This window comes from Dermacentor andersoni, chromosome 1 (assembly GCF_023375885.2).
Source record: "Dermacentor andersoni chromosome 1, qqDerAnde1_hic_scaffold, whole genome shotgun sequence".
Lineage (NCBI taxonomy): Eukaryota > Metazoa > Arthropoda > Arachnida > Ixodida > Ixodidae > Dermacentor > Dermacentor andersoni.
The window spans coordinates 270,178,114-270,190,906 of NC_092814.1; the positions used below are offsets into that span (position 1 = coordinate 270,178,114).

Here is a 12,793-nt window from a genome sequence, read left to right on the forward strand (position 1 = left end):
CGCGCCTGAGCTCAAAGCAGGCGCTCCTGGATTGGCCACGCCATCTGTTGACTCTTTCTACAAGTTCGTATATTCGCTCCAACCTGTGTTAGTCCATGTATTGAAGAGTACGGTGCGACTGCCACTCCCCACTTTCTCTTTGCTGAGTGGCGCGGTGGCTCCGCGTTCGCTGGATCATGCGTTGCGCGCGTGTGGTTATGGGTTCAAGGGTTGTTCTGTAATCTCCGCTGGTTTGAAGGTTTTTATTTTTCTTCTGTTGGTGTGCCTGCTACGGCGCATCAAGTTCAGGCGCACATGCCATTGCCTCTCCAAAAAGGGTGACTCGATTGCTGCTTTCGCTCTCTCGCCGCACCCTCGCTTCCGACTTGCAGCAGTAAACGTAAAGCCCTTCGAACTTTGTTTAGCCTTTTTCCATCTCCCTCTGTCTTCTTGATCACGCAACGTCCCATTTCTGTCCGTTGCGCGGGCGACTGAAAGCGCATCCTCCCTGCGCGCGGTTACTTTCGGATGGCTCGGCGCGCGGGACCTTCGTCTGCTCATGGGAGCAGTGGCTGAATTCCGATTCAGAATACGAGCCGAGCTCGGATTCGGACTCGGACAAAGTCGCATGAGAGGAAGAGGGTTCCGCATCGTCAGATTCGGATGTTGAACGGATTTTATAGTCAGGCTGATGATGATGATGATGTTTACTAACAACAGCTGCAGAACACTGAAATGTGCATATTGCATTGACTATGTTATTTGTATACCAATCATAATCAAAAATAAATTGCTATGTTCATTCCCTCTTATGCTCGTTCCCTGAAACCAAGCCGACACTGGGGGTGCGTCCCGGCCAGAAACGTCCGACAGCAAAAGGGCTAAACAGTTCCCAAACGTTATAACAGCATAATTTTAATTTATTGCACCTCTATTAAGCTGTCCTGGTAAAAACATATTTTGTAGGTATTTTGTGTTAGTCTGCTATACAGTGAAAGTGTGCATTAGATGCACATATGTACCTGGCTAAATATCTCCTCTTTGATCATGTTGCAGTCCACTTTGTGATGACATCTTGTGCACGAAGCTGTTGCAAAAGAACCTACAAGAGAAAAATGGAGGCATCAGCACCTACAACAGGTCATATTAATTATGCGCCACTTTACAACAAAATTGCTTCAGATCATGAAACGCCTTCAAAAAAGAAAAAAAGTCGAGCCACATGTGTAAAACTGCCTAGAAAATTTTAAACTCTGTTACAATACGAGCTTGCATCACTTGTTGAAAAAGCTATTACTACACTCCTCTGTGCACCCATCGTCTTATCACAAATGTGCCGGTTAACGTGCTGTAAGGGGCACTCTAACGGAGGCAGCATGAAAACACATGGCAAAATTTTTTTGGTTTTCCCTCACTTCACAACTTCTTTCAAATATGGAGAGCTGAACTGTTAAAAAGGCCTTGCAACGCCTTTTAAGAATGTTGCTTAATGTATTAAGAGGGCATTGCTGTGCACTATGTAAAAGGCAGCACGGCTCAAGCACGCGACACAGTCGCTCAAGAACAGTCGCTCAAGAACGGAAGTCCAAAACTATGGTACTTTACTAAACTTTCTACACTGATGAGACATTCAAAATTTTGACCTTCCTACTGGACACTTTGCTCTTGCCAAAGGCACTGATTCACTATGACATTTAAAAAAATCCAGCCAATATCCGTCGTGTTACATAAACAGTCATAAGGTTGCTAAACAAGGGAGACAGTTTTCAGCAAAATTACAGTAGACTCCAGTTCAATAAAATCTAACGAGAAGTGCTAGATAAACAGAATATGGGCATTGACTTTGGTTGGTCCTCTATGGGCAAAACACTTACACGCTTCTGTTAAAACAAACTCTTCACTTTGTGAAAGCATTGCTTAATTGGGAGTGGTGCTGTAACAGGACTCTTACCAGTTGTTACAATACACATGAAACAGTGGGAGGAGGGAACTCTATACAAAGACGAGCCAAACATGCACAAAGGCTAGCCTGAAAAAAATGGTTCTGCCAAACTCACCATGGCATGTGATGACATTACGAATACCACAGGTTTGTTCAAGCGTATCAATGTTCTGTGTGTAGTTTCTCAGGAGTTTGTTGTTATCCTCCAGTTGCTTTATGAACCTGTGGCTAGCAGATGGTGTGAATTGACCTGGGTAGATCTCCTGCAAAGATGCAAAAAAAATGTCATGGTCAAGAATGGTAATGTGAAAGGTCAAAGCGAATGCTCTTAAAGGGCTCCTCACCAGGTCTGGCCATTTTAAGCTGACAAGTGCAGAGCATACACTGCGCCATAACGATTGTGTTTCAACGTATTACATCGCTAAGTGCCGCAGAAAGATCTGAAATTTTAAACCGAACGCTGTTTTCCCTTTTCTTCACGACCGCCACGCTTCAAGCCAGAGCATGACATACACGTGCAGTGCGCCTACTACACGTGTTTGTGCTGCAACGTTGCTTGTGGTGACACGTGACTTTGAGAATTATTCAAGGCAACATCTGTTATTTGTGTAATATGTTGCTTGAATAGACAACTTAAAGCTCAGAGAAATAATAAAACACACAAACCAAATGTCTGCATGTTTTTGTTTTACTTTGCACCACAGCAAGAGAGATGTACTTCCGTTTCACCTGCTTGTTCCCACGTTGCGCAGTCGCGCACACAGACATCGTAACAATGTCATTTTCTACCGTGTTCAACTGCAGGATCATGCTCTGTGATCCGCTCTTTCTTCAATGCTTTCAATTTCTTCAATGCTTGAAGGTCTGGTTGCCAAATGGGACAATCCAGAGAAGGCTTTTCCAATTTATGTGGTCACTGACAATGAGCGCAATAGGTTTGTTCGATTCAGAAAAAGGTGCACGGCACCTCAAACGAAAAAGTGTAGGGGGTGCCGGGCTGCACCCACCCGCTGCAAGGTTCAAGGGTGCAGTGCACCGTGGCGGCACCTTGCATTGCACCCCGTTCAATCGAGCACGGGGGTGCAGGGTGCACTGCTGCACCTTGGGGAATCGAGGGTCTAGGTGCAGTGCACCGTGAATAGGTGCAGAAGGTGCAGAGAAACTTGGCTGAATTGAATAGACCTAATATCAGGGCAGCCATGCATACTCTTTTTTGGTCTGAAAGAACCTGTTCTGCCCACACCTTGCAGCTGGCTATCAACGATGCTAAGGAAATGAACCCAGGCCTTTCTTTGCTTTGTAAAAAAGCAAGAGCCATTTTTGGGCATGACAAGCACAACCCAAAGGCACATGACAGACTGAATTGTTGCCAGAAAAAACTAAACAAGCTACCTATTCGAGTTGTGCAAGATGTTGAAACAAGGTGGAATAGCAAAGTTGCAATGTTTTCCAGGCTTGTGGAGCTGAGAGAGGCGATATCTGCATATGAACACATTGAAAGCTTTTCAGCGACAGAATGGAGGGAAATGAACGAGTATGTTGCTGCTTTGAAACCACTTGAAGAAGCAACAACCATAGCTGGAGCTGATAGCTACCCAACACTTTCAGCTCTCATACCTATCCTTTACTGCTTACTCACACACCTAGTAATGCTGAGACTCAACAGTTCGCAACACCTGTATTTTCTGCTAATTTGGCAAAGTGCCTGAAAACAAGGTTTCCCAACTACAAAGATGACAAAGCAGCAATCTTGGCAATGTTCTTGGACCCTCATTTCAAACTAGTGGTGTACCAAGAGGATGGAGCAATGGGTAACTGGCTGAAGAACTTGGTAGCTGAAAATGTGCAAAAAGTTAGTGGCGTACAGAATAGCACACAGATGTCCCATGTGTTGATGGCCCTGGAAGCTGTGCAATCTAATCTACCTCAGCACTGTGGAAAAAACTTTACACTCTTGTAAGCCAGTAACAGCATTCACAGCCAGAGGCAGAAATAGAAAGATACTTACAAGATGTGATTCTGGACCGAAAAAAGGACCCTTGCCGCTGGTGGCGAGAGCAAGGTGCAAAAGCTTACCCAATGCTGGCTCAGTTTGCAAAGAGATAACTACCCATACCAGCCACAAGTGAGTCTAGTGAGCGCCTCTTCTGTGTCTGGTGCAGTTGTTAGCAGTAGAAGAGCATGCCTACTTCCTGGACATGTTGAACAACTCCCTTTCCTCCAAGACAACATGAAGTAATTCAACTCTCAACCATCCATTCAGCAGAACTCCTACACTGGGACTGTTCTTTCTTCTGCGAACAACTATGTGAAAGTACATTTGTGAAATATTGGTTGTGCAATACATTAGTTTTTTTTTTTTCCCAGCAATGTTTCCCAGAACTTTTCATCTATAATTTTAACTTGGCAGTATTCAGAAAATATTTGTAAAATATTCGCAAATTATTCGATTCGATTTGCAAAATATTAGAAAAATATTGAATTTGCAGTGAATTTTTCATATTCGAATTTGCTTTGCACTCAAAATTTTGCTATTCACACAGCTCTAGTTATAATATTTCCCTACGAGGTAAAGGAAGGTCCGAGGATCGCGAAAAATATAAATAGATCAGCAAATCGAAAATTTTGACCAAACTGACCATTTCAATTGCCTTAATAATGCCTGCATAACAGATCAATTGTTGCAATACATATTATTGTACACTGTGGATCCTCTCGGTAATGTCGAACTCACAAAAAACACCCACCAGTTCGATATAGGGCATAACTAAAAAAAAAGAAGGGCATAACCGCAGGCGCATTCCTCAATGAAAATTTATTAGTAGCTGACATAGTCACTGCTGGACTACTCGTCTTCACTTGTGATATTGTCCTCACTAGTGCTACCATCGCCATCGCTGCTACGGTCCCACAGCACATCGCTGTCCAGCGAAATTCTGCATTTGGCAAACGACCCCACCACGACATTTTGTGGAACAGCCGCCCAAGTGAAAAGCACCCAACCACACACAGCCATGAGCGAGGCTCTTTTGATACGTCCAGTTGGCGTAGGTTTGCCAGTCTTATGCCACCAGCCACTTGTACTCACGGCGGAGCAGGCCCTTAAAAGGCGAAGATCTGGGCTTGTTTCACAACTATGTCACATGTCACAGGCAGGGACCGATCGCGCATTTCAGCAACTTGCCGTCACAGGTAAAAATTTTGCTTCGCTGCAGTTGTCGCTCTCACACCACCTGTTCAGAAACATCGAAATTGTGGCCCGCTGCGCAGTTCTTTGTTTCTTCGGCATAAAGAATGGCAGCCTTCTTGAATTCTGCTGTGAACGAGTGCCGAATCTTTAGTGGACCCGGAGCACTCATGCCGACTGAGGAAGCACAGAAGTAGCACATGGCCGGCAGTCAAGTCGAATGCGTCAAATTAAGAGCTACAGGGAAAGAGAAACACATGAGTAGTGTCTGTTCTTCCATGAACTATCGATACTCCCTCCAAGCACTGCAGTTCTGAGAGTGTCGCCGCGAATGGAACAGTGGCACTTCAATCAACTATCGACACCACCATGAGTGCTGTGTGCACTGTAAAACTCTCAAACATGTTGAAAAACCTTCCGAAAAACGAACAAACACGCGGGATAGTGGAAAGCTACGGGTAGGGCCGGAGAGCAAACATAAAATTGTAACTACGTTGTAGCTCCCCTGATATCTCATTGGTCTTGCTTTTTTGACGTTGCCATGTTTTGGTTTTCTGATTCTGATTCTTCTGATTTTCATTTTAAAAAATAGGTCGACTTAATCATGTACATACGGTAGTATTTGTTTTTGGACTCTCCCGTGGTCACGACACCATCATCCACACTCACAAACTCGTCAACCGTTGATCTGTCAACGGCTTCTGGAAATTCTGACAGCTCGCTCCAAACTTCGGCAACACTGGCAACGGCTTCGTCGCACTCTCAGAGTCATCACTGGGCCCACCAAAGCCGGCACGTCTGAAGCAATTTTGGATGAACCATTTGTACACGGCTGCCTCGACGTCTTATATATACGGCTGTGCATGCGCGTCGGGCACCACGGACACCGGGTCGTTTCTCCGCTTTAGCTCCAATTCCCCCTCATTCTTCAAGATGGTGCTGCGAGTGCTTCTTGGAATCTTGTACGCTGCAGCGGCACCTGACTTCTCACCGCGTCCGACTCAATTTACGATTTCGAGCTTCATGGCTAAAGGCAAATTCTGCCACTTCGCGCTAGCCATCACGGCAACACTGCGGTAGAAGGCCCCCAAGGCGCAAACACAATGAACGAGAAAAGCAGCGAGACAACTCATTCTTGCATGGCGAGGGCACAAGAGCCTCTGATTGGCTGTCTGAGCAAGTGCTGTGGGCGGGCCTGGATAATTTTTTGCAAGGGTGTGTCGACAGCTTGCCCAACATGGCGCGGTCACGGTAGGGAGAGCGAGTGGATGGAGCCGTGCCGCCAGACTAAATCACTTTTAGGATGTGTCGGCAGTAGGGGTGTGCGAATATCAAAATTTTCGAATACGAATTAAATAGGAATACTTAGCATCGAATATCGGATCAAATATCGAACAATGATATGCACATGCATTTATTAGCAAGTTGGTTTATTTTAAAATGTTGGAACATTGCAATTACATTGTTATTGGCAAAACAATTAACCTAGTTAGTCTTTATACTAAAAGATTGTATATTTGGCTCATGTTAGGTTTGAAAAATTGAGTAATTTCCGCTAGTTGTCTGTTCTCACCAACCTGCGCCTTATTATACCGCATCAATTTCCCGTAAACTCGGAACAATTTGACCCTATACCAGCAGTCACTCATCGCATTTGCTGTCAATCAATAAGCTCAGGACTCGAAGGTGGAACCTGCACAAAAGTGCTCCTTCGTTGTTTGCAAACCTGCGCCCCTTGCTGAGAGGCTGGCTTTTCTGCACAGCTTGTACGTCCAGTGGGTAAGCTTGTTCTGCAGGCGAAATTTCGCCAGCAGCAGGAAATTATCGCAAAGTTAACCACAAATCGGACACATTTTCTTATATTAGATAGAAATAAACGTCAAGAACCATGTTTGCTCCCTCACAGCCAGCAATATGTTCGATTTGTTTCGAATATTCGTATCCAATCGAATATTCAATAATTTTTGTATACCTAGTTTTCCAATTGAATACGAATATTAAAAATATAATAGTTGATAATATTCTAATTTTTTGAATATTCGCACACCCCTAGTCGGCAGGTTTCCCTGCTACTGCAGGAAAGCCAATTTCCGGGAGCAGTTATGTGCCGCTTGACATTCGATATATTGGGAGTCACTGCTACTTTTGTTCGATGTAAGCATAATTTTTGCTATATATACTCATTGTAACTATACCATCTAAGAAACTGTTCGATATAGAGGATAATTCTATATAAACGAGTTTGATAGAGTCGGGTTCAACTGTAGTATGACAACATGAAAGTACCATGCAGTAAGCAGGCAATACAAAAGTAGATACACACAAGTAAAAAAATATGATATAGGACTGAAGCGTCAAGATATAAAGATCAAAGTGTAACTAGTTACATTCTACATCTCTTAAAATGCTGGTAAACACCACATTATGGATGTTTGTTTCATAATACATAAAGTAATGTCCCAAGCTAACCTCACTTTCAAATGGTAATTAAACTATAAAAAATGAACATTTTTAAACACTCTTTCTAGCACATTATTTTAATGTTTAGGCAATCACAAACATAATGAGCACCTCTGCTAAAAGATCCACTAAAAGATGATGTGCTTTTCTGGAATAAAAAATACATATAACAGGCTATGAGGTTTACCTTGGCAAACTTGAAGAAAGGTCTTGGGTCCTTGCGAAAATAGTGAATATCAAACATAGCCTGGGGATCTGGCAGCGCTGGGAAATCTTTGCTCAAGCGTGCATAAATTCCATTTCGTGAACGAAAGTCGGGAATTCCACAGGAGACCGAAACCTGTAGCAAAGAGAGAGAGAGAGATTTAGCTAAAGTAAACAGCACGCACAATAGTCATGATAGGTGCAATAAAGAGCACTTGGGTGAGGACCTTGTCCTACAGTAGTTTAATTACAGTCGATTCCAGATACATCAAACTCGGATACAGTGAGACCTCGTTAAACCACAGTTGGCCGGCGCTCGGAATAAGTACAGTGGAGCCCTGATTATAGGACTTTCTCAGGACCGCGAAAAAGCGTCTTAAAATGCGGGCACCGTAAAATCCTAACATCAATTATGCCTATAAAAATACTACTTATATCGCGTAACGGATTTACGAGAAACTTCAATGTAAACTACTAGCATACTCTGCAGGGCTTGGAAACCCAAATTACCAAAAAAGTAAATGCAAAAAGAATTAATGTTGCAGTACAGGTACTAATCATGCTTTATTCAAACGAACCTTTACGGCACTCCACTGCCTAGTGCCGCGATTCCCGCCAGCCGGCACGAACTTTAAAAAAAGTCGGCAAGTTTCTTTTGGACTTTGTTTGATCCGTGAACCAAGAGCTTTCATTCGAGTTGGGCAACGTCCGAACGGAGGTCCTCTGTGGCATCTGTGAACAGATGAAGTTCCGGATGCCGTCTATACGCCGTAGCACCTCAGCGAACGTGGTAGGCACAGGCACAGCATCTGTGGCATCGTCCTCGTCCGATGTCGCAGCGGTGTCGGCACTAGGTAAAGCCTCCTCGATGGCGTCATCCAGCGACACCTCGCCGCAGATCGCAACGTCGTCTGCCTTCACGTACTCGGCGAAGATCGTGGTGAGGTTTAAACCAACGAAATCGTTGTCGACGAAGCCTGCATCGGCCTCGAGCGGCATCGAGGTTGTTGCGACCCCAGCAGAGGAGACGGTCTCTCGTTTAACCCTTTGAGGGTCGAATTATTTTGAAAAAAACTTTCCCAGGTGGTCAAATTACTTTATTGCGGATCTTGAATGTACAAAATGTATAAAGTCGGGAATAAATAGTAAAAAAAAATTAGGAACAGTATTTTGGTGTCGGCATCACTCAGAACTGCAATATGTTCAGTAGTATTTCAGAGTGTGGTACTCCTTAAAACACGGTTCTCCGCACAGCGCCTTATCGCAGTCTGCACACCTAAAATGCATGTATGTTCTCCTCTTGGAGTGACGAGTTGTGTTGGCGCACACATGACATCTTCTCTGCGTGCGGCTGCCTTGGGCAGAGGTCTGAGGCACCTTCTCGCGTAAGCGTGTTGTCAAAGAGAGCGAGAATACCTCGTGCGCGGCGGTGATAAACAAACTAAGAGCAGCGCCAATCAAGATAGAAATCAACTTCCGCCGCCCCTGCGAGAGCCTGCCGACAAAGAGAAAAATCACGTTTCGCGTGCCTCCGTTGCAATCACGCGGCGGAACCGAAACCGCGAAAGCGCGTTGCCGCTGAGAGCGAGAATACCTCGCAAACGGCGGTGATAAGCTAAGAGCAGCGCCAATCAAGATAGAAATCAACTTCCACCGCCCCTGCAAGAGAGTGCCGACAAACAGAAAAATGACGTTTCGCGCGCCTCCGTTGCGATCACGCGGCGAAACCGAAACCGCCAAAGGGGCGTTGCCGCAGTCTGCGCGACGCGCTCAAGCTAGAAATCAGTTCTGTTTATCTCCCCAAGAAGGTAGCACAAATTTCAAACGCTTCTTGTAAGTCCTGAGAGGTGGCAGCACCTCCCAGTGAGCACGGATCGTCATTATGGCGCGAAATTTCAAACGGAGGTTCGAAACCGTACCCGTACGGCTAAGACCTTGCGGGACAGAAAACCGCCGCCGTACATGTACGGCGAAAACCTTTAAAGGGTTAAAGCCACAGTGCTTGAACAAGTTAGCAATTGTGCTTCGCGACAATGGTTTCCACAAACTGGCAATAAAATGCATGGCGTCGAGCACAGTGATCTTATTTTTTTCCGACTCGCTGTGCTCGCGTTGCTCCACACAACTCAAAACCTCTGCTGAACGCTGGTCGCTAGGATTACGACGAAGAACACGTGCAATAAACCTAGGCCTCTCTGCGCTACCTTGTCGGCGATCTGCAGCTGGGAAACTGGAAGGAGTTCCCCAATGCGACGAGAGGCAACGCCGCCGAGAAGAGAGGGAGAAAGTTATTGTGGAGAAGGCGCTATTTCAGCAAAGCGGGCGTCGCGGGCGGCTGCTCGTGGGGGAGAAGAAAGCTGCGCCGGAGCAAACCGGTCGAGCGCTGTGAAGCACTCCGCATGCGGAGAGACAGAGCAAGGAATAAGACCCACGGCACTTTTCTTCGTCCACCGTTCCGTCCCGCGCTTCGCGAGGGTCGTCGTATAACGTGGGTCAGGCGTAAAATTGCGTCGAATAACCGGGGTTTTTAATGCATTGCTTCTATGGCGACTTCGCCGGGACTGCGCTAATTCGTCGTAAAACTGGGGGATGTATAACCGGGGCGTGCAGACAGGACACAAGAGTAGAGAAGTGGACAACACGAACACCGACTATCAAATGAAGGGAGCACTGAGGCGAAAAAAGAAAGAAGACACAAAACTCATCTGTGCAATGCAGATGAGTTTTGCATAATGAATCCTTACCAACTAGCTCAGCTTTCTGTCGTTCTATAACCGGGGTTCCCCTGTATGTACTAAACGGTAGTACTGCTTAACCAAAACAGCGTGAGATCGCCCACTTACCTGTCAAAAACGGAACTAGGAGAGAGTGCAATGAAAGGGCAAAAAATATTCGCTATTTGTTCACTTCGCACATAAAGTCTTATTTTTGTTTGATGCCTTGGCGGCATAGCAGTGACGACAGCGGCCTCAAACTCACTTAAGCTGTGAGCCAACTTTTCTGCCAGCGACCTCTTCTCGGCAAACACCCGCATGAGGCTGACGTAACGTGCAGCTTCTGCCACTGTCCGGCATGAATCGCCCGTGCTGCCGCTTTCCTTGTCTTTTTCATTGCTGTCGTTAGGCGATACTACAGCAATAACAGAGGGAACGATGGCACAAAGTCGAACCTCATAGCCGATATCTTTTCGCGGTCAAAGCAGTTGTTCTCCTAAATGGTTGTGGCGCAACAGCCCTGCCGAGCAACTTCTCCTTCACATTCCAAATGCTATACACCGTAGTCAACAATAGATCCCTCTTGCATGCCAGCGCCAACTTTGTGCCACGTTTGATAGCCCGAACGATGTCCAATTCATCTTCTATACTGAGCACCAGGTTTTTGTCCGAGCTTCAGCATGACATGAGTCCTAGCTTGCACGACACCTCAACACAGGCCACATTCAGAACGCTCTCTGGTATGGCACCAAAATCATGTTGATGTTGATGTGGCTTCACCCTTCCAAGTGCCCTCTGCGTTCATGCTTGGAGGCCGTTCTGAACTCTGAGGCTCATTGTTCTGCTGGGCTGACCTACCACCGTGATTGCGTGATGAAAAGTGGAAACACTACGTGTTAACCAATACTTGGTTAACAAGGTAAAAAAAATACTTAAGGTGCCCCTTAAGTATTTTTTTTACCTTGCGAAAATCTTTTAATTTCTTTAGTGGTAATGCGATTTGTCGAACAGTGAATATTTACTCTAGCTATACTTTTGAACGCTCGCATCACGTCGCTATTTCCGCCATGTTGAATTCCGGCAGTGTCATTTCCTGCATCGTCTTTGACGTATTAGCATTGTGAAACCATCGTTCGCTGCGCACATAGGCCCACCTTCCGCGATTGGCGGCTCGAGGGTACACTGCTGAAGCAGTCAACATGAAGCATGCTCATGGTGAGTGGACATCTGATGTTTTCCACTTTAACCTTGGCTGCATTTATCGCATCTTCAAGAGATCCAAGAGTGACTTCAACTCTTGCTTCATCACTAGTGTTTCGCTGAGCCATGATGCAAATGCGCAGTTCTGTCACGCAATCACAATTGTACAAATAACACATTGAATAAAACATGTTACGCCTGCACGCACGAAAGAAGGGAGAACAAAGACGTGAAAAAGGACGACAGCAACGTGGCCAGCACCAGAATAAACAGCATGCACAGCTATTCTAGTACACTGTAGCATAGCAAAACGCCGACTGTACATACTTGCTGGACCAATTTAAATTGCTGCTGAGAGCCCAAAAACGCAAATAAAATACCGTAAAAACCCGCGTATAATACGAGTTTTTTTTTCCTATTATTAGCATCCCAAATTTTCACCTCGTACTATGTGCGGATCCGAACAAAAATTTAAGTCAGAAATTTGGGCTAGAAGTTTTGGTTTCGTTGTTGCTGCGTGGCTATGGCTTGACTTCCTTACTGCTGCGTGGCTACGGCTTGGTTTCGTTCTTGCTGCATGACTACAGCATCGTTTTTTTATTGTTGAGTGCGCACCTTGGCAGCACACGTGCAAACCACGCTTCGCGAAGTGCATCTTTTTTTTATTCCGCATTGAATGACCATGATGTCCGGACCACGAAAACAGTACTCGGCTGCTTTCACGAGAAAGGTTATTTTAGCCGCACAGGTCATCGGCAACAGTGCAGCCGGGAGGTAGTTTGGCGTCAACGAAGGAAGCATTCGCAGGTGGCGTCAACAGAAGGAAGCCCTTTCCACGTGCAGCGGAACGCGAAGAAGCTTTCGCGGCCCGGAGAGTGGGACATACCCGGAAATCGAACTCGCCCTGACGAAGTTCGTACGCCAACAGCGAGCCGTGCATCTAGCTATGAGCGTGGAGCTTATGCAGGCAAAAGCCAAGGAGCTTGCAAGAGAAAAAGGACTACCGAGCTCCGCCTTCAAAGCGAGCAAGCACTGGATTTATCGCTACATCTGCCGTGCTGGATTTTCCTTACGCAGCCAAACTTTGATTTCGCAAAAGCTGCCCGA

At 45.7% G+C, this 12,793-nt stretch overlaps 1 protein-coding gene across 3 annotated transcripts in view; it reads right to left on the reverse strand.

Moving 5' to 3' along the window:
* The window catches only part of Sirt1 (Sirtuin 1), a 42,377-nt gene that overhangs the window by 13,842 nt on the left and 15,742 nt on the right, over positions 1-12,793 (reverse strand). For all 3 annotated transcript variants that reach the window (XM_050195525.3, XM_050195524.3, XM_050195523.3), the window contains exons 5-7: positions 7,756-7,908; positions 2,037-2,184; positions 1,002-1,081 (exon numbers count right to left, since the gene is read on the reverse strand). In XM_050195525.3, coding sequence (XP_050051482.1) covers positions 1,002-1,081; positions 2,037-2,184; positions 7,756-7,908 — 381 coding nt within the window. The remainder of the gene's footprint in view (positions 1-1,001; positions 1,082-2,036; positions 2,185-7,755; positions 7,909-12,793) is intronic.